Here is a 22,668-nt window from a genome sequence, read left to right on the forward strand (position 1 = left end):
CAGTTGAAAGGGTCTTCACTAGGAATTCAACATGGAAACCCAATTAATGAAGTCAGATTGCCTACCCTATCAAAAAGTGCTCTTTCTGGTATGAGTTTAACTGTGCTGGAGGGAGAGAGACACACACACACACACACACACAGAGGCAGAGACACAGGTAGAGGGAGAAGCAGGCTCCATGCAGGGAGCCAGAGCCCTACGTGGGACTTGATCCTGGGTCTTCAGGATTACACCCTGGGCCGAAGGCAGGCACTAAACCGCTGAACCACCCAGGGATCCCCATGTGCTGGAAGGTTCTGATCTGTCTGGGTTTAAGGTGGAGAGTGAGAACTCTAATGTGATCTGAGACTTAACCTCCATTTGTTCATTCCTTCCAAAGCATTTCAAGGATTTGTATGTAATACACAGGTGCTCCACTGACATGAGGTGCCTTGGCTTGCTCTGTTTCTCTCACTAAGGCACTGGTTTGAAAAGAGAATGTGTGTATGAGTGAGTGCATGTGTGCCTGTGCTTGTGTGAGTGTATGAAATAAAAGATACATAGAATGTACTGAAACAAACTTATAAAAATATCAAATAACCCCTACCTGTAATTTTGTTTTTGAAAAAGCATTGAAAATATCAATAAACAAATTGTCTGGGAAGTGAGTCCTTTGGCGCTAAGTGTGAGTTGCTAGAACCCTTACCTAAAGTAAAAGCTTTATATAATCTTGGCAGTGCATGTGTGTTCACCTGAGATTTTGCTGCCTCCAGCTCTACAAAAGTCTGTGATGTGCAGAGCCTAGAAACTGGGCCAACATCCTAAAATGAATTTTCTTTTGTAATCTGAGCCACTGTTGCATTTTAATTCAGTTGTAGTGTCAAGACTGTGTGTGTATGTGCTTGCACGCGCATGTGTGTGTGTGTGCATTCCTTCCTCTCATCTGTTCCTGGCATTTAAATCAGTGCCTGGCACTTGGTCAGCCCTCAGTAAATGTTCTTAGTTGATTCTATTGTTCTTTTTCCCTATACTGTTCTACATCACAGTGACTGTCTTCTGGGGGTAGGTGGGATGCTTCCTTTGTACTTGGGTGGTTCACTCTTTTTACACTCTTCCCCTCAGCTCACCTTGAAGTGTTAGGCAGGTGACTCTGAGATGTATGCCTGACCATGTGCAGCCAACTGGACAGCTTGAAAAGCTGTGGCATTGGCTTGCCAAAGAAGGCCTAGTTTACAAAAGTCATAGTAAATCATTGTCATCAAATGTCACCCCTACCTATAATCTTTCCTCATTCCAAATAACAGTATAGGTGAGTCTATAGACTCTCTGTCTGAATATGCTAATCCATTGTGCAAAAACCAAAACAGCTAGTGAGTGTAGAATTTATTTGAATTCTTGTCTTTAGGAATCATATTAGTTTCATGTTTGACTCCTTAACATATTTCTTTGTTTTAATTCAAAAGTGATCCTCCTCCTGCAAAAACAAGAAAACTGAGTAAATTCAAAGTTCTGGGAGGATATGTTGTATTTCTCTTTGGCTTTGTTTGCTTCGAGTCAGGTGATTACAAAATGACTTACCTGAACTCACATGAGGTACTTGCTATCCTGGGATCAGGTGGTGTCTCTGATCCTTTAAATCTGAAAAAAAATTGAATAGGTTGATATATTCACATAAGGCACAATTCAGTGGTACAAAACAACATTCGTAGGGGTTCTCTCAGTGCAGTGAAGAGTTAAGACTCAGCTGGGCATATTTAATGTATTCCATAAGCTTTCTTAGTGGGAAATCAATGGGATGGGTGGATGGGGAATGCAGGGATGACTTTGCAAATTCTGGATTTGCCTTCAAGAGACTTGTGGCCTTGTAGGGAGATGTAGCAGATAAACGGAGAACCATAATGCAAAGTAGAAGTGGTAAATGCCAGTTCAAACTATAGTTTTAGCTTTTACTCATAGAATTCGTTTTATAGAATGTTTGGATCTCAAAAAAGACTTGTGTTCTATCTAGTCACAGTGCTTTGTTCCAATAGATGAGACTTGAGACCAAAAGAGGTCAGGTGCCTTCCTCTTGGTCACCCAGTTAGAGCTACCTTTGACAGAGATAACTCGTTTTTATAAAGCAAGGTGCTGCCTTGGTTTGTGTTGGCAACTTAGAGGAAAGACTGCTGTGTTTGTGTGTTAAATCTGGGCTCAGTGAGTAAGGATCCTTGCAGCTTTGTTCAGCTGGGCATTTTGTTTTGAAATTGCACTTAGAGCAGGTGGGAGGGGAATGGTTTTGTGGTATGTCTATATTTTCTGCTGACATGGGATTAGGCCTTGCCTCTTATTCCTCAGCTTTTCTGAATTCATTTTAAGTAGATAGTACATGTACATGATTCAAAATTCAAGAGGTATAATAAGAAATACAGCAAACTCTTCCCTACCCCTGTGCCTTGGCCAAGGGGTTCCCTTCTCTTCCTTGGAGGACAGCTGGCAGCCAAGTTTGTTAGCTTCAACTTCAAGAGATTGCATACAAATATATAAGTAAATGTATCTATAGTCAACCCCCTAAAAAAAATAACCTACTATACCCACTATTGTGCACCATGCTTTTTCTGTTTCAGTGGTTTAACCTGATGATCTTTCCATGTCCTTACACAAGGAGCTTCCTCACTCTTTTTTAGTTCGTGGGTTTTTTCCCCCCTTTTTTCCTTTTGGTGGCAGACAGCTGAATCCACTCTAAATAGTTAAGCCAAAGAAGGATTAGGACTTTAGGTAACTGATAGAATTGTTGGAGGCTGGAGAAACAGGCTGCCATCTAACTTCCCAAGCCCCACATAGCACTGGTATTAAGTGGAAGCCACCTGTGCTTCTGCCCGCATTGAGCAGCAGATCGCAGGGATTTATTTGCCTTGACTGCAAATGCTTCCATTGTCATCCTGAGCCAGGAAGGCAGCTTTGCAGCTACTGCAGCTTCTCACCTGTAAAAGTAGATGCTCTGAGCAGCTTCTCTTCTATTTCTCACTTCCAAAGCGAATTCATGTGTGCATATGTCTGATCAGTGGAGCCTTGGTCACATGTTTGCAGTTTAGCTGCAAAGAAGCCTAGGAATTTGATTCTCAGCTTTCAAGTTGGGAGGTGAAACTTATGAGAAATTTCTTCAAATAGAGAAAAGCTTTCAAAAGATAATGGGTAATCTCAGATATGACACATGTCTACTAGAGCTGCCTAGAAATCTGTTGTGTGGATGAACCACAGTTGATTAAACTAATATTTTAGATGAGGTACCTCTAGGTGTTTTGCAATCTGTATCTTACACAATACATATTGCATGACCTTGTACATATGTCATTTTGCTTGTATAAAAAGGAATATAAATTCATAGAGGTAGAATTCCTAGATCAGAAGGTTAATTGTAATTCTTTTTTTTAAAAAAGATTTTATTTATTTATTCATGAGAGAGAGAGAGAGAGGCAGAGACATAGGCAGAGACATAGGCAGAGGGAGAAGCAGGCTCCATGCAGGGAGCCCGCTGTGGGATTTGATCCTGGGACACCAGGACCACGCCCTGAGCTGAAGGCAGACGCTCAACCACTGAGCCACCCAGGCTTCCAGATTGATTGTAATTCTTATGGATATTGCCAAAAGGTCTCTGGATGTTATACCAGTTTGCGTTTCCACTAGCAGTGTACAAGTTCCTGAGTTTTTGCCCAGAGTCTTTTTGCTGTTCAGATTTCATCAGAGCCAGAGTGGCCGGCTGGGTCTTCCCCAGTAGCGGGGTGAATTTTGGGCCTTGGGCCAAGAATGCTGGCAAACCAGATCTGGGCTGTAACCCCTGCCAATACAGCCTGTTTTTAGCATCTGGGCAGGATTTGGCCTATAATTTTATTAGATTCTCTGGCCTTAAATGGCATATTGGGGGATCCGAAAGATAATGCAGCTTCCAAAATTGATTTGCAGCTTGGGAGGAGCTTACACATTGAGAGGACTTGGATCATTATGTTTTCACAAATGCATAAGGACATTTTCAAAGAATGGTTATGAAGATTTATAATACCTTTTGCCCTTTAAAAATAAAAAACAAATAAGTGAAATAAACCGGACAAATACTGCATGATACCATTTCAATGTGGAATCTTGGGAGAAAAAAAAGTTGAACTCATGGAAACAGAATAGATTGGTGGTTGTCAGGGGCTGGGGTCGGTAGGGGGTGGAGGAACGGGGGAGAGAATGGTCAAAGGGTACAAATTTTCAGTTATAACATGAACGAGGCCTGAGGATCTAATGTTAAACATGGTGACTATAGTTCATAACACTGTATGGTATAATTGAAATTTGCTAAGAGAGTAGAATTTAAGCGTTCTCACACATACATGCAAGTAAAAGTGTGAGGTGACAAATGTGTTAATTAACTCTGGAGGGGAATCCTTTCACAATGTATATGTATATAGAATAATCACGGGATCCCTGGGTGGCGCAGCGGTTTGGCGCCTGCCTTTGGCCCAGGGCGCAATCCTGGAGACCCGGGATCGAATCCCACGTCGGGCTCCCGGTGCATGGAGCCTGCTTCTCCCTCTGCCTGTGTCTCTGCCTCTCTCTCTCTCTCTCTCTCTGTGACTATCATAAATAAATTAAAAAAATATTAGAATAATCACAATGGACACTTTATTTTTTTTTAATTTTAAAGGATTTTATTTATTCATGATAGACACAGAGAGAAGCAGAGACACAGGCAGAGGGAGAAGCAGGCTCCACACAGGGAGCCAGACATGGGACTCGATCCCGGGTCTCCAGGATCACACCCTGGGCTGAAGGCGGCGCTAAACCTCTGAGCCCCGTGGCTGCCCACAATGGACACTTTAAATATATGACAGTTTTATTTGTTATACCTCAAAGCTGGACAAAAGGGCAGAGTTTTACTTTTTAGGGTGTTAATTATTGCATAAATTTTGCTTATAACTGAAGTCTGGTGTCTAGTTGCTCCAAATGGTTGCTGTGAAAATACATAGTAATGTAGGAAGCCCTTGTTCAAAAGCTTCTGAAAATTTTAAACAAATGAATATAAATGGGCAGAAGATAGGGGGTAATACATGTGTGTTCTTTTTTTTTAAAGATTTTATTTATTTGGGGGGGGGGAGAGAGAGAGTCTGTGAGTGAGCACATGAGCAGGGGGAGGGACAGAGGCAGAGGGAGAAGCAGATTCCCTGCTGAACTTGGAGCTCCATCCAGGACCCTGGGATCATGACCTGAACTGAAGGCAGACACTGAACAGACTGAGCCACCCAGGCCCTGTGTTCACTCTTTAAACTGGCATTTACTTAGTATAGCTGATTATTTCAAGAAAATATCCTTTCTGCATGGCTATTCAGGGTGTCTGCAAGGATATAAAGTATAGCTCAGGGAGGCAGTGTACTGTTGTACAGGGGTTGGTGACCCTTTCTGTAAAGGGCCTGGTGGTAAATATTTTAGGCTTTGTAGGCCAAGAGGCAAAAGTGAGGACTTGATATAACAAGAGACAAAACAAACTTCCACAAACTTTTTATTGACAAATTCAAAACATAATAGTCCAGTACAATTTTTTTTTGTAATATAAGTCTACTAGTAAGAAACATGAGATTCTTGTTTTGGGAATAATATTTTACCTAATGGGATTCAAAGTTAGTGTTCCCCGATCGTCAAATTGATTGCAAATGTTCATCTGTAAAAACCATTCTCAGCTCATGGGCCATACAAAACCAGGCAATGATCCAGATTTGGCCTCTGAATATTAGTTTTCCAGCCCCTGATGTAATGGGAAGACCATGAGCTTTGGATGCAGGCATGTATAGGTTTGAGTATTGCCTCTGAACTTGTGACCTTGAACATCTTACTTAACTAAATTGTGGTGTTTATTTGTGCATAAACTGGAGGTAATGACACACCACATGGAATAAATATCCCCCCCATCTTTGTTGTGATTTTGAATTAGGATTCCAGTTCTGTAGATGTTGATGTAATTTAGCTAGACTTACTTAGAATTAGTATTTAACAGATTGAAAAGCCGATTGGTCAGGGTATAGAATAGTAACATGGTCTCAAAGTACTATATGAAAACATGTTTTTGCATTGGAGAGATCTTGGCTGTCACCACCTTAAACAAATGGCCAACCTTGGCAGTCAGTGGTGGGATGTTCTGATATTATGTGCCCCTCACTGATGTGTACCTCTTACTATATCACAGTATCATCTTTGTGGTGTTCTTGCCAGAAATGTTTGACGTGAATGTTAATGTTATCATAAGGAAACAGACACATCTAAAACGTGGAATGTTCTACAGGAACATTGTGAACTCTTGAAAGGATTCAGTGTCATGAATAACCAAGGGTTGATGGGGCTAGATTAGGGGAAGATTAAGGAAAGATAAGATAAAAATGTAATGCATGAACATTAATTAAATCTTGGATATGGGATCCTTGGGTGGCTCAGCAGTTCTGCGCCTGCCTTGGGCCCAGGGCATGATCCTGGGGTCCTGGGATTGATTCCTGCTTTGGGCTCCCTGCCTTGAGCCTGCTTCTCCCTCTGCCTGTGTCTCTGCCTCTCTCTCTCTCTCTCTCTGTGTGTGTGTGTCTCTCATGAATAAGTAAATATTAATAAAAGATTTTATTTATTTATTCATGAGAGACACAGAGAGAGAGAGGCAGAGACAGGCAGAAGGAGAAGCAGGCTACATCAGGGAGCCTGACGTGAGACTCTATCCCGAGTTTCCAGGATCAGGCCCTGGGCTGAAGGCGGCGCTAAACCACTGAGCCGCTGGGGCTGCCCAATAAAATCTTTTAAAAAAAATCTTGGATATGAAAAAGAAAAAGTTCTATAGGTCATTTATAGGACAATTGAGGGACTCTGAGTATGGACCACATGCTGTATGATGATATTAATGTTGATTTCCTGAGGTGTGGTGATGATGGTGGGATGGTGTAAGAGAGTGTCTGTTTTGGGGAGGTGAATAATAAAGTGTTTAGGGGTGAGGGAGGGAGAGAATGAGCATATGAGAGAGAGAAAAGTAAGTTACTTTGTTCAGTGCTGCTCACTTCCTAGCATGGCACTGAACACAATGCTTTTAATGGAGAGGTGCCTAATACATTTTAAAGCATTAAGTACTTTCAGCTATTAGTGGGCTTCTCTGTCTGAAATTATGCCTAAGCACTAAATGTCTGTCCTCTCTTTACTAGTGTGGTAGGTTGGCTTAGGCATATACTCTGGTACCTGATGTTGAGTAATTGGATATTCATATTTTCTTGGGCAGCTCACCTAGGTCCTCTGGACTGAAAATCACTCTTGAGTTTTAGAATGTGTAAATGAACAGGAAGGGAGAACTCAGGATAGTTGACCTGGTTCTTCAGCTGATAAAACTTATAAGCATGTCCTTCAGATATCCCTCTATATTTCTGTTGTTGAAGGTGCATACTTGGGGGCTGACATCTAATGGGGGTATGCTGAGTAGAAGGAGGCTTGGTTGGAGGAAGCCTGCAGTGTGCATCTCTGGAGCACCTAGCAGCTGGAGCATCACTGAGGTGTTCTGGGTTCTGAAGCAGAGGGCTGGGATAAAGCATGATGAGGCCTTTCCTCATGCTTTGGTCTAACTGGTCCTTCCTAGGTGAGCAGGGATGGAATAGACAAGTTAATATTCTCATATTCCTGCAGGAACTCTTATGACTATATGGTGTGAGATGACTAAAGCCAATTTAGCAGCCACTTGTAAAAGTAATTACAAGATGAGAGAAAGAAGAGTGATTCTGTTACTACAGGCTGTGAAAATAAATTAATTCAGCAAACATTAATTGAGCAACTGAAAATTAGCAAGCATTGTAAAAAAGAGTCTGGAGGTACAAATGATAAAGATATTCTCTTGCCTTGGGCTGGACACTTGGAGGGAAGGGAACGTGATGGGGATACAGTGGAGATGGTGACCAAATACAGACTTGGCTGTGCTACAAGGCTAGTGATGTGATAGAATGCTAGTGAGAAGGGTTATGGGAATGCAGAAAACATGCCATCTGGAGTTAAGGTTGCAAACATAAGATTTGTCTTGAAGTGATCTGAAGAATGAGCCTTGCCAGTAATGAAGTGGGGAGACCTTGAGCTCCCAGGCAGGGGACACGTGTTGCAAGGTGTCCAGAGGCTTGAATGGCTCTTATGTGTTGAGGGACTGGTTGGCATCTGGAGTGACTGAAGCCTTAGATGCAGGGTGGGGAGGAGACAGACGTGAGGTTGTGGGAAAGGTAGTTTAGGCCAGATGGGCAGGCCTCAAAAGCCATGCTCAGGAATCTGGGTTTTACAGGAAAGGGAATGAGGAGCCCTGGAGGTCCCTTTGAGTTGGTGTGTGTGTGTGTGTGTGTGTGTGTGTGTGTGTGTGTGTGTGTGTGATCTTGTTTCAGTAAGATATCATGGAGGGAATGTGGAGGGTGGTGTGGTGAAATTGCACGATCTAGGGGCAGGACTTGAAGTAGTCCGTGTGTGAGCTAAGAATCTGAACTTGGCAGCTGCAGCAGAGAAAAAATAGAAAATAAGGAAGGGTCCACTGGTGCTCTTGCGGAATTCTTTCAACCCCTCCCAACAAGACCTTTTACAATTTTAAATCTTTCTAAGGAAGTCTTTAAAAAATACTTGAAAGAGAGAAGCTTATTCCAACCTTTGAACAGTTCTGAAAATTTATTATATTTTAGCTAGGAAAGAAAGTATTATTTCAGGCAAACTGGAACATGTGTGGACTGATTACTCAGCACAGTCACTTAATCTTTCAGAATTAGGTAGGAGGGAAGCTATTTTAGTGGCCTTCAATCTTCCTCCAGAACTTTGTCCAGGTTTCTCCCAAATGGTCGGTGAATTTTTCTGATTTGTATCCAGCACCCCCACAGTTTAGTGTACATCTGTAAGCTGTAAGGAAGTTGATTTCATCTATTCCTTTTTTTCCATCTCTGGCCTTCCACCTGAGAAAACAAATATGAGTCCATAGGTTCTTGTTCTGTGTCAGAAATTTGCACATGTAATCTGAGATGGATCCAGCTGAGAGTGTTACAGGTTTGGAGTTTAGAAAAAGAGGAGTGAAATCTTTGTATTTTTTCTTTTATTTTGAGAAATGGTTGGTAACTTGGACTGTTTGAAGGAGCAATTATATAAAATATTTCCTGCTTAATTGAGTATCTGGGATAAGCACCACCTTATTATCTTTAGTTTGTGTTAAAACGTTTCTACCCACAATTTAGAGCTTTTCCATGGAGAATTTGACTTAGAACATCTTGAACCTTGAGAAACAAAACTTAGAAAATTAACCTCCTTTTTGAATTGAGACATCTCAGGCTTACAGGGGTCCACAGGTAAGTTCCAAAGGCTTATAATTACTTTATCTTCCTTATGGCTTGAATATTTCAGAAAGTTCTTGGCATGTCTCTTGGAGGGTTAGAGTACAAAGAGCAAGAAAAGTGACTTATGGGTTTACCTCACTTACGTGTGTATATTCCATGTTTGCTATAAAAAGCAGTGATCCTAGTGGTGTATGGGACCAAAGGACACTTTCCAAGGTAAATAAAGCAGTTTACTAATGCCAGATTTGAGTGTTGGTCTCAACGTACCATATGGAGGTTTTAGCAGCAATTTCATTTACACTTAGTTGGGAGCTTTTCGGTTCTATATATTACTTATGGCAAAGATAACTGAAGGTTAACTTGATACTAAATTAACACTGAAATAGTAGTTTTTAAATTGTTCACATGTCAAGGATTATAATTTCTTAGGGATTGATTGTTTTGCAAGACAACTATATTGATGCTGGAACCACATTGATGATGTTGGTGTTTTCTTCCCATGTATAGGCAAGCCTGTACCTGAAGATGTGTAATTTCTATGTTCACAGTAAGGGATATATTATACAACAGTTACTTTTTATTTGTGAGGGCTGGTTTATTCACTTGATTGAGAATGTTTTTGACCAAATCCTGGATGCCTATCCTTGTGCTAGGAGGTGAATGGAAGTTACTCCTTGCCTTTGGAGAGAAAACATTTTAATAGAGATAAACAGATAATTATAATGTGATAAGTGCTGAAATAGATACGAAAAAACTTGAATGTGGAGAATGTCAAACACTTGATGTAAGTATGTAGTAGGCAAATGAACCCCCATGAATGCATCACCCAGCTTCAATAGTGTTGCACCCATATGCTCTGCTCCACTTACTTCCCTCCCCCATTTTATTTGGAAGCATATCCAAGACAGTATACCATGTGATGGACATTTATAGATATTTGAAGAGTCAGAGAATACACAGGGAAAATAAACTATACCTGGGCACTTGGGAAGGAAGGAGCTTCAGAGAAGTAGCATTCAAGAATGGAGGGAGTAAGTTGGGGTGGGATATAACTCAACAGTTATTGAACATCTCTGAGCATTGTATTACATTCATTTAGTACACTAGTACATTTTTTTTTTTCATAATAGTCCTATGAGGGAGGCACTATCTCTATTTTACATATGAGGAAATTAGGTTTTAGGCAGATTTAAACAAACTTGCCCAAAGTTACAAAACTAATCAGTTTTCCATGTCGCAAACCAGCCTTAACTTTAAGGCTATTTAGTTTCCCATCTTCTGCACCATGTACATAGATACAGATATGTGAAAGTACAAGATGTGTCTAAAAGTGGGAGAAGCAGAATGCAGCTATAGAATATGTGTGCATGTGTGTATGTTCGTCAGTATTCAGAGATGAAACTAGAGAAGCTGCTCCAGGCCAGTTGTGAAGGGACTTGAATGCCATTCTAAGGAGATAGAATATTGTCCTGAGGATGGTGGAGTTCCAGGATGAGATGTCTGAAGGCATGAGAACAGTATTGTGAGCTTTCAAAAGGAAGAATATGCAGACAGTATGGAGGACAAACTGGAATTGGAAGATGAGCTGAGGTGAGTATGGGTCAGAAAAAGTATTTATTCAACTACTATTTATTAAGTGTAGGCAATATGACCCCGAGAATGAACTGACAACAACAAACACATCTCCCTGTTTCATGGAGATTTTTTTCTTAAAGATTTATTTATTCACTTGAGATAGAGAGAGAGAGAGCACAAGTGGGGAGGAGGGACAGAAGCAGAGGGAGAAGCAGACTCCCTGTTGAGCAAGGAGCCTGACGTGGGCCTGGATCCCAGGACCCTGGGATCCTGACCTGAGCTGAAGACAGACACTTAACTGACTGAACCCCCAGGTGCCCTTTCATGGAGATTAGTAGAGAATCAGTCACATGCAAATGGCCTGTTGTAATGTTGTGATTTATAATAAGAAATATATATTTGATCTTCAACCCAGTTCCTGGCACAGAGCTCCTAAAACCCATGGAATTTCCTGTGATCAGAGCAGTAAATGTTCTTTTGTTACGTTAATAAGGTGATTTAGGGTTAGCCCTCAGGTAACCAGGATGGCGGTTGGTTGCCAAGGGAACCAACCTTGGGATTAGAGGTTTGGAACTTTTGATACCTGGTCCCCACAAACCTCCAGGTGTGAGGGGGCTAGAGGTTGAATTAATCACCAATTGTCAGTGGTTTTTAATCAATCATGCCTATTTAATGAAGCATCCATAAAAACCCGAAAAGGATGGGGTTCGGAGCGCTTCGGGGTTGGTGAGCACAAGATATTTGGGGAGAGTGGAGTGGTGCTCCAAGAGACCATAGAAACTGCACACTCCCCCATACTTTGCCCCATTTCGTTTCCTTCATTTGCCTGTTTCTGGGTTATATCCTTTTTGTAATAAACTGTTAATCTACCAAGTAAAATGTTTCTTTGAGTTCTGTGAGCTGTTTTAGCAAATTAAACCTGAGGAGGAGGTCATGGGCACCTCTGATTTATAGCCAGTTGATAACAACCTGATGTCTGAAGGGGGGCAAGGCACCAAGGGGGCCCATCTTGGAGGGCTGAACCCTTAACCTGTGCAATCTGATGCTGTCTCTGGGTAATCCTGTCAGAGTTGAGTTGAATTGTAGGACACTCAGGTGTCCTCTAGAGAATTACTTGGTGCTGTGTGGGACACCTCCGCCTTAACATTTTAGGATTGGTATCAGAGCCATAATACCTATGATCCTCTGAAAAGGTGGTAAGCTTCCTGGTTCTCAGAAAAATGCAAAATAAAACTACAGTGAGATGCTACCACACTGCCATTAGAATGGTGAAAATGAAAAAGCCTAAAAATAGCCAGTATTGGCAAGGATATAAAGCAAACTGAATTCTCAAACACTGTTGGTGGCAGCGTGGCCATATCTACTAACACTAAACATAAACATATCTGGTAAGCAAGCAGTTACCACTTTTTTTTTTTTTTTTTTTTTTTTTAGTTACCACTCTTAAAAACCTAAAGAGAAATCTATTTCAGGCCAATGTATTCCACTCTACATGTCTTGACAAGACATGAACAAGAATATTAGAGAAGCATGATTCAGAATAGACTCAAAGTGGAAACCATCCAAATGTCCAGTGGCAGAAGGATAAGTAATTTGTGATATATCCACACAAGTATTTGAATAACAACAAAAATGACTGAACTGTAATTTCACTCACCAACTTGGAAGAATGTCACAAGCAATATTGAACAAAGAAGCCAGACATGTGGGTACATATTCTGACTATATAAGGTTCCCAAAAAGGCAAGACTAATCTGTGGTATTAGAAGTTAGGAAAATGGCATATGGGTAGTGATTGAAAGGAGCTGCACTGGGGGGGCTTCTAGAAGGCTTGTAATGTTTTATTTCTTGATCTTGGCTGCTGGTTATGTAGTTGTGTTCCATTTATGAAAACTCATCTCCCATACACTATATACTTAGGATTTGTATGCTTCTCTGTATGTATGTTATGCTTTTCCATATGAATATTATATTTCTTCTAGAAACAAATTCTGATAATTAGTATTTTTAAATATATAAATATTAAAGATTTTATTTATTTGAGAGAGAATGGAGGAAGGAGCAGAGGGAGAGGGAGAAGCAGACTTCGTGCTGAGCATGGAATCCAATGGAGGGCTCAATTTCAGGACCTTGAGATCCTGCCTTGAGCCGAACTGTTGGATGCCTAAAAACCGAGCCCCTCAGGTGCCCCTGATAATTACTATTGATGTCTACTTGTTTACTTGAGGAACATTCACTATTATCTGAAAGTCACACTCAGGGGTTCTTCTCCTCTCTCAATATTAGTGCCTGCTTATTTTGTTGTGAAAAGAATACCAAATAATGGAATAAGGTTAGAAAAAGTTAAATCTGTCCCTGTATGGTTATGTGTGTTAATTCTACTTAAAAAAATCTGTCATGATAGCCAGGTGAGATCCTAGGAAGGGTTAAGGCTATGACAGAGGAGAAGATAGCCTTAGTTTGGGACTTGGGTTGGTGGTAGGATCAACTGGATATGGTCACCATTGAAGAGAAGTTTCTGATTTAGGGTGTGGATAGTTGACATCAGCAAGATTAATTGACAGGTGCCAGGATGTGTAGGGAGGGCAAATGAATGAGATTTATTTATGTTATGTCTGAGATGGCATTGGGTATCCATGTTAGTGTTGTGCCCAAGATTGCAAATCCGAGAAACCACCAAGGAGCCGACACCCATGCAAGCGCAAGAGGGTTTATTTGCAAGCTTGAGCTTGGGTCCAAGTATACCCGACACAGAGACACAGCGGAGCAGGGACTTGGACCCCGAGGCTAAGAGGCGTAGCAGCTTTATAGGGGCCAGTGGCCAATGGGATTGTAACACACATAGAAAGTTGCACAGTCATGTCGGTCCGCACGCAGGTGGCCAATTGAATCACAATTTGCCCTATAGTGACCATTTGATCTGGCCTATCACTCTGGTCAGAATTGGCGCGCAGTTTTGGCTGGCACAAGGCGGGGTTACATTTTTATGAGCTGATTTCCGATAAGGGTGTGCTCAGCGGCTTGACTAGGGTGGGGGAGCGTCTTAAGCAATAAGCAGGTCATGTGGGGGTCATACAGGAGATGGCGGGTGTAGCACAAAATGGAGTTAGTCCTGCTCTGCTTGTCCAGGGGCAGGGGATTTTTGTTAAATTTCCTGGGTCCCACATTAGGGTTTTGAAAAAGTGCATGAAGTGTCTGAGATGTTACATTTGGAGAGAGTGATTTGGTGATCATTTGTAAGGTAATTGAAGCCTGGAGAGAGAATGAGATCACTGAAAGTGCAGTGATTCTCAGCCTTGGCTACACATTAGAATTATCTAGAGAGCTTTGCAAAAATACTCATGCCTGGGCCACATAATTTACCAGCTAAAGCAGAATCTTTGGGGGGTAGGGCCTAGGTAACTGTATTTTTCAAAAGCTTCTCAGGTTATTATTATTATTTTTTAAAGATTTTATTTATTTATGAAAGACACAGAGAGAGAGAGAGAGGGGCAGAGACATAGGCAGAGGGAGGAGCAGGCTCCTTGCAGGAAGCCCGATGTAGGACTTGATCCCGGGACTCCAGGATCACACCCTGAGCCAACCGCTGAGTCACCCAGGCATCCCAGGTTATTCTAATATGCAGCTAGACCGGGAACAAAATAAGATAAGTGGGTCAATAAATCAGACAGTGGTGCATTTATTGAATGGATACTATTGTCAACACTGTTAATTAGCTCTCATGAGGTAATTACCATTATCTCTCTTTACAGTTATGGGGAGACTGAGGCACAAGAGTTAAGTAGTTTGCCTTAGGCTATGCAGACAGCTAATTAGTGCCCAGGCCAGGATTCATAACCAAGTTCTTTACTGCAAGGGTTGTTCTCTTTACCATAACACCCTATTGCTTCTCTGGTCAAGAATGAATCTAGGGAGGATTGACTTTTCTAACAGCAACATGAGAAACTCAGCTGACCCTCTCCAATGAAACAACCATTTAAATGGTAACAAAAAAATTATAAAAAATAATCATTTAAAGTCATTGGAAATTGACCTGAGGACATACTGCAAGTGGAGAAGCATTCAAGAAAATCTCCTAAATTGTGGTGAGCAGCAAATCTGCAGTATTTGAGCCATGACCTGTTACCCATGTCTCCCCTACCAGTTCCATATGAGGAAAGCTCCATTCCTGGTGGGTCCAGCAAAGAAGAAAGGACTCTCTCTCCTCTCAACCCCAGCTCCTAGTCTAGGGCTAGGAGAGGGAGACCACCTGCTATGAGAAATACTAGAAGTATCAGAAGGAAGGGAGAGAGAGAATGAGAGAAAGAAAAACACTAATCTATACATTCAAGAAGCCCATCCCTGTCCTGCCTTCTCCTGTGGCTGCTAGGCTGTTTGTCTGGTTGCAGGCATCCCCAGCTTGCAACCTCGGTGAAAATGTCGGTGAAAATGTCTGCAGTTCGGCTGGGGGCATGGGTGTAAGGCCAGTTACATACTACAAAGCTCAGTGTTCTTCCTGAGATTCAGCAGCTTTTCTTGAATAAACGCTCCCTGGATTGCTGCAAGATTTTGGTTAATTTCGAGAGTTCTGTCCATTTTCTTAGTTGGTTTTCTTATTGCATTGATGGAGGAGTTTTTTGGAGGCCCTTATTCCCCCATTTTTTGCTAAAACATCCTAGTTGAATTTTTATAGGAATTTTCTTTAGGTTTTAGTGGCTGTTTATAGTTTGGAAATCTAAAAGCCCATCCATAAGGACCAACTAAAAAACAGAATCCACGTGTATCTTTATAGCAGAATATTATGTAGTTATTAAAAGAAAGATGTAATTTTAACTGTGCTGATAGAGAAGATTTTTCTTTAAGGGATAATGATAAATGAAAACAAGTTGCAAAATAGTATGTGGTATTCTGTTTGTATAAAGTGTTGAATAAACAAGAGGAAAAACACAGGTGTGTGCTGTATATATGCACAGAACATTCCTAAAAGAATATAATGTTTTCCTCTAGGCCAAAGGAAGTGGGGAGTGCTTTTTAGAGCTTCACCCCTCTTACTATTATTTGAACTTTTAGGTATTACTTTGAAATCACTTTATTTATTTTATTTTATTTTTTTTTTTAAGATTTTATTTATTCATGAGAGACACAGAGAGAATGGCAGAGACACAGGCAGAGGGAGAAGCAGGCTCCATGCAGGGAGCCCGATAGGGGACTCGATCCCGGAACTCCAGGATCATGCCCTGGACTGAAGGCAGGCGCTAAACTGCTGAGCCACCCTGGGATCCCCTGAAATAACTTTAAAAAGTCATTGAATGTTTGTTAGTTTTAAATTACCAATAGGGGGGTGCCTGGGTGGCTCAGCAGTTGAGTGCTTCCCTTTGGCCCAGGGTATGATCCTGGAGTCCCAGGATGGAGTCCTGCATCCGCGCTCCCTGCATGGAGCCTGCTTCTCTCTCTGCCCATGTCTCTGTATCTCTCTCTCAGTGTCTCTCATGAGTAAATAAATAAAAATCTTAAAAAGAAAAACTACCAATAGGATATGTGTTAAAGGTTTGCAAATTAAACATTGCAAGATTTTAAAGACATTTGTATTTGTAGCCCCTTCCCCTTACTTTTCCTCTGAAGTGAGCACTTGTGATGTAATTTGAATGCTTAGGAAATCCTGTTGCCTGAAAACTTTAAAAATAATTAATTCACTTTTAGTTTTGATCAGCTGAGATAATCCACAAGTAGTGGTAATGACTAACCTGTTCTTTTCACCTCAGTGATCTTCTAGACTTTGTACATTAGTATCCACCCCCTGAACGAGTCACTCTCTTTTGTAAGAACAGTAACAGCCATCCTTTGTCACATTTATTTTTATCTTTGGAAGAGGAGGAATAATCACTCAGTCCTGAAACATCATGGGTAGGTAGGATTTAATTATCTGAATTGAAAATCTTCTGTAAACTGGAGGGAAAAAACCCCAACCGGTGTGTACACATAGGTTCTCTAGGGAGTTTTTGGTTAGCTATGCTGTGAAATCCTTGAGATTTCATAATATATCTTGTCTCATTTTCCTGTTATGAAATGGGGTTTTCAGGCTGGTTTTTCTTCTCTGTTTTCAGATCACAGAACTGTGTGGTGCAAAGCGGGTTGGTTATTTTGGTCCAACACAGTTTTACATTGCCTTAAAGCTGATTGCTGCTGCACAGTCTGGCCTTCCTGTACGGATAGAGAGTATTAAATGTGGTAAGTATCTCCCATTTATACATCTGATTGTCTGTGATGGCTGTCTTGTTTATAAGAACCATTTTTCATGGGCTTAAGGCCTGTTCTATAAGCATGTGTGGAATTTCTCCTTGCTTCTTCCACTCTTGTAAAATAAAGAAAATGTAGTAGGCATCTTACTTTTTTTTTTAAAGATTTTATTTATTTATTCATGAGAGGCACAGACAGAGAGGCAGAGACACAGGCAGAGGGAGAAGCAGGCTTCATGCAGGGAGCCTGATGCGGAACTCGATCCCGGGACTCCAGGATCATGCCCTGGGCTGAAGGCAGGCGCCAAACCGCTGAGCTACCCAGGGATCTCCATCTTTTTCTTTTTTTAAAAAATATGTATTTATTTATTCATGAGAGACAGAGACAGAGAGAGAGAGAGAGAGACAGAGAGAGAGAGAGAGAGAGAGAAGGGCAGAGACATAGGCAGAGGGAGAAGCAGGCTCCCGGTATGGAGCCCGATGCGGGACTTGATCTGATGTGGGACTTGATCTGATCCCAGGGTCCCTGGATCACAACCTGAGCTGAAGGCAGGCGCCCAACTGCTGAGCCACCCAGGTGTCCCTCTTTTTCTTTTTTTTTTATTCTTGAAATGGGAAAAAAATTCAGAGAGTGACCTAAGATTCATGCCTTTTAATGGACTTGAAGTTAAAATAGATTTTGCTCTTTAGCAGAAGATCAGGACAGGATTTCTAGAGCCTGTGGCAAAATAAAAACATTTGGTTTAATTTTCCTCTTGAGGAATATCCATAATGCCATTTGAAATTCTGTTAGGGGGAATCCCTGGGTGGCTCAACGGTTTAGTGCCCGCCTTCGGCCTAGGTCGTGATCCTGGAGTCCCGGGATTGAGTTCCGGGATCGAGTCCCACGTCAGGCTCCCTGCATGGATCCTGCTTCTCCCTCTGCCTGTGTCTCTGCATCTCTCTTTCTGTGTCTTTCATGAATAAATAAATAAAATCTTTAAAAAATAAAGTTTTGTTAGGGACAAAGGGACAATTACCTGGGAGAATTGGAGTGGAACCATCCCTATTTCCTCTCCTGTCCCTACCAGTCATATCATATATGATTGTCCTTTAGTTCACCAGTTCCTGATTACTGTCCTTTAGTCCGCCAATTCTTTTAATGATTACTAAGTACCATGGAGCTACCAAAATTTTGGCAGAATGAATTTAGCTTCTCAGTTTTGATTTAACATTTTCTTATCTTCCCATTCCTGCCTCCAACCCAGTGAATGTTTGAGTACTTTCCATAACTTAAACAGCAAAGCCCCAAACTCTTAGCATCATTTATACTGCCTCAGTACTGGGTTTATAAATCTCTGAAGAAGATGGTTATTCCAGGAATGTGTTGAGGTTCTCTGTTAGTTTACTATGATCTACATTATTTTCATAAGTTCACACAGCCATGCAGGAACTTTTTCCTTTTCCTCATTTTGAGATAGAAACCACTCAACTGTCCACACCTCTCCTGTAAAGTTCTTAGTAAACCTCAAAGTGGGTTCAGGAACCTTGTAGGACAACTCTAAATAGCTGAGAAGATTCTGATAGGCTGTCTATGGGAAACAAAGTCCTTTTGCCCTAACCATCAGGGAGCCACAATCATCCTGCTAATGTTTATTAAAGGCTTAATGTGTGCCAGGTACCATCTCATTTAGTCCTCCTGACATCCTGCTAAATTAGGTGTTTGTGTTAGTTTGCATTGCCTACTATAAACTGTGAAACAAATTCCACCAAAATCCCAGTGCCTTAACAAAATGCCAGTTCGCTTCCTGCTATGCATTGGGTCACGGTGACTCTTTAGGGCAGCTGCCCTCCATGTGGTGGCTTTGTGATCCTGGCTGCTTTGTTTTGTGGCATCCCCCCTCCCCTGGCAAGCACCTGTTCCTATAATTGCTGTAACAGAGAAATAGTTTCTCACCCTAGCAGTTAAATGCTTTGTCCTGGATTGTGACTCACATTACTGTTGCACACAGTGCATTGGCCAGAACTTGTCACATGGATCCACTGAACTGCAGAGCAGGCTGGGGGAGGTGTAATTCTCTCCTGTGCCTGCAAGGAGAGAACTGCTATGGATGAACACTGGAAGTCTCCACTGTGGTACTGTTGTTATCCTTATCTTACAGATGTGGAAATTGAAGTTTAGGGGACATTGAGTAATTTGTGTAAAGACTTAAGGTTAGTAGAGTTTGGAACCAGAAACTCAGCCTTCAGTTCCCTTGCTCTTCATGCATAGTGGCCTCTTCTTGATTATTCTGTTTAGTAAGGTGCTAATTATAATCTGGAATCATGGAATATTTTCTGAATGGGAAAAAAAAATCTGACCCAAAAGGCATCCCTTTGTATTACGTAATTAGTTTCCTTAAAATAGTTTATTTTCTGTTAGAGCATTATTTCAGTGGCAAGTTTGATGTCTATCACTATGAGACAGAGTGGTCACTGTTACAAGTAGTTTCAAGTCACATCACATTGTTTTTGGACTTGGGGTAGACACTGAAAGTTTCCAGTTTCTATTCCATTGTAAATGATCATTAAGCTTTATTGTTATATCTTCCAACTTTATCTTCTGGAGAAGTTAAAACTGCTTTGTTGTATACAAGAATATATTTCTGACACTTTTGTTGTTTAAGTTAGACTGGTCTTTAATCTGATTTGTGCCCACATCTACAGCTTAATTTCCTGGGAGTAGAGAGGGGGAGAGGTAAGTGTGTGTGTGTCTCTAAATTATCATATGTGTAAAGAATTAACACTTTTTCAGAAGTGTAAGGCTTTCTCAGTTGTATTTTATAAATCTTTTTGCTGCCTTTTACCTCTGAGACTTTTTACCTCTGCTGATGCTGCCTTTTACCTCTGAGACTTTGAATATAGTCAGTTAATTTTGATTTTTCTTCCTTCATTTAAAGATTTATTAAATAAAAATTATTTGTAGTCAGCATATGTTAAGTAAGGATAAGGGCAAGATTGGGCCAGACTTTGAGCTTCCACTTAGAATTTTCCAATTTATGGCTTGAAATCCATTAGTTTAATGTTTGGTGACACAAACCTTTAAGGCCAAAGAGAATGCTCTGTGAGAACTTAATCTGAAAGGCTGTAGTAGCCTTATCACAGTCATGGAGTTGTCAGTCCATTCTTCATGAATTACATGCGTCTGTGTCTATGTGTGTGTTAATCTCAAACCCCTAGCTCTGCCCATCTCGGTCAATGCCACCACCATCTACAGTTGCTCAAGCCAGGAACCTAGAAATCATCCTTGATTCTACCCTTTTCCTCACTCCACAGTGTAATCCCTCGACAGACCTGGCAGTGCGGCTCCTGTCTCATTGCCTGCTCCCTCCATCTCTCTATTAGACTGGGCCACCTTCGGCCACTCACCTAGATATCACAGTGGTTTTGTCTTTGAGTTCATGGCCTCCTCTCTTCTCTCTTCTAGTTTCTTTTCCTTTGAGGTAGTAGGAATGATTTTTTCATCCTCCTCCTCGAGATCCTCCACTGGTTGGCTTGTTGTACATAATACTAAAATCGAAGTCACTACACTGATCTGTAAGGACCTAAGTAATCTAGTCTCTGCTTCTCTGTCTTCATCTTAAACGTGCCCCCCCACCTTGTGTTCGCAATCTGTACCCCGGCCTCAATGGCCTTCTAGCCATTTCTGGGCCATCTCTTTCCTGCTGCAGGAAAACCCATGTTATCTCGAGGTCTTGGGTTCCTGGTAGTCTGTCCCCCCCCCTTTTTTTCCAATAGCTGCCTCTTCCTTCTTATCCTTCAGGATTTGTGGACTGTCCCCACTATCCTGTCTAAAGTAGGTTCTGTCAAATTAATTCATTAACGAAGGAACCAGCATAGAGTAAAGCTGGTTCAAGAAAGTGTAGGAGAGTTAGAAGTATTTATAGTCACGGAAAGAAAGAATGCTGGAGTAAGATTGCTAAATTACATATAAAATTGACGAATGTCCTGTAAATAGTAAAACTGTAACTTGGTGGTTATACTCTTTTCTAAGATGAAATTCACTTGCATTGCTATTAGATAAGATTAGTTAGCTAACAGTTTTCTACCAGTAAAGTAGTAAAATGCCTAATGAAGAATAAGTAGTAAATCAAAACAAAAGTATATCCCTAGGAATTAGATAATCCTTGGATGAGTTAATCCTGTTAGATAATGATTCTGTGTGATAATCCCTTCCCTACTTTCTCTCACCATCTGCTCCTTTATAGCATTTTTATCAGTTTGTAAATGCTCCTTTACAGGTTTGACTAATTTCTGTCTTCCCCACTAGTCTGCAAGCTTACCTGAAGGGAAAGGAGGAGGATCTGTGCTGTGGAGCATTGTGAACACTCACGGCATGTTTGTTGAGTGAATGAAGAGATGAGTGCTTCTGCATGGGGACTGAGTCTTAATCATCTGTCACTTTTTAAGTTCAAACAGTGGGATTTTAGGTTCACCTGAAACTCCTAAGGGGTTTCCTTTTTTTTCTTTTTCAAAGATTTTATTAATTTATTCAGAGACACACACACAGAGAGAGAGAGAGGCAGAGACACAGGCAGAGGGAGAAGCAGGCTCCATGCAAGGAGCCCGACGTGGGACTCAATCCCGGGTCTCCAGGATCCTGCCCTGGGCTGAAGGCAGCTCTAAACCGCTGAGCTACCCGGGCTGCCCAGAAATTCTATTTTTTAAAATATTTTATTTATTTATTCATGAGAGACACAGAGAGAGGCAAAGACACAGGCAGAGGGAGAAGCAGGCTCCTTCTCAGGCCCTGGTTCCCAGCCTTGTTTGCACTTGAGAATCTGCTGGAGAGCTTTATTTTTAATTTTTTAAAGATTTTATTTATTTATTCATGAGAGGCACAGAGAGAGAGAGAGAGAGAGAGAGAGAGAGAGAGAGAGAGGCAGAGACACAGGCAGAGGGCAAAGCAGGCTCCATGCAGGGAGCCCGACATGGGACTTGATCCTGGGTCTCCAGGATCAGGCCCTGGGCTGAAGGTGGCGCTAAACCGCTGAGCCACCTGGGCTGCCCCTCCTGGAGAGCTTTAAATGCAAAATAAAAAATAGAGGTATCAGAGGCCACCTGCAGAAATTCTTATTTAATTAGCCTGGGGTGCAGCCTGAAAGTGGGGATTTTTAAGAGCTGTCCAGGTGATTCTTATGTGGAGCCGGGGTTGAGAGTGAGTTCTTTTTTTTTTTTTAATAATTTATTTTTTATTGGTGTTCAATTTGCCAACATACAGAATAACACCCAGTGCTCATCCCGTCAAGTGCCCCGCCCAGTGCCCGTCACCCATTCACCCCCGCCCCCGCCCTCCTCCCCTTCTACCACCCCTTGTTCGTTTCCCACAGTTAGGAGTCTTTATGTTCTGTCTCCCTTTCTGATATTTCCTACCCACTTCTTTGAAAGCTGAGTGAAGCATTTTCAAGAGCTTTGCTTAAACTATGAGTACATACTTGGTTATACCAGGGCCTAAACTGGGGTGAGGCCAGAGGTGCCCAGTGTTCATAACTTTAAGGGGGAGCTCCCTATCAGGGCCGTGTAAGTGCTAATTTGCATTTACAGAATCAGGATCTTGAGAG

General features: G+C 41.5%; 1 protein-coding gene across 14 annotated transcripts in view; it reads left to right on the forward strand.

The window, feature by feature from the left end:
• The window catches only part of REPS2 (RALBP1 associated Eps domain containing 2), a 231,657-nt gene that overhangs the window by 46,131 nt on the left and 162,858 nt on the right, over positions 1-22,668 (forward strand). For 12 of the 14 annotated variants that reach the window (XR_005386165.1, XM_038586909.1, XM_038586908.1 and 9 more), the window contains one exon: positions 16,958-17,081. Coding sequence is in view for 10 of the 14 variants with exons in the window: in XM_038586909.1 (XP_038442837.1) it covers positions 16,958-17,081 (124 nt within the window). In the remaining 4 variants the exon portion in view is untranslated. Of the gene's footprint in view, positions 1-16,644; positions 16,758-16,957; positions 17,082-19,142; positions 19,283-22,668 lie in introns of those variants that run through there. The other 2 variants (XM_038586915.1, XM_038586917.1) reach the window with 2 other exon arrangements.

Source organism: Canis lupus, chromosome X, assembly GCF_011100685.1.
Source record: "Canis lupus familiaris isolate Mischka breed German Shepherd chromosome X, alternate assembly UU_Cfam_GSD_1.0, whole genome shotgun sequence".
NCBI classification, from domain to species: Eukaryota; Metazoa; Chordata; class Mammalia; order Carnivora; family Canidae; genus Canis; species Canis lupus.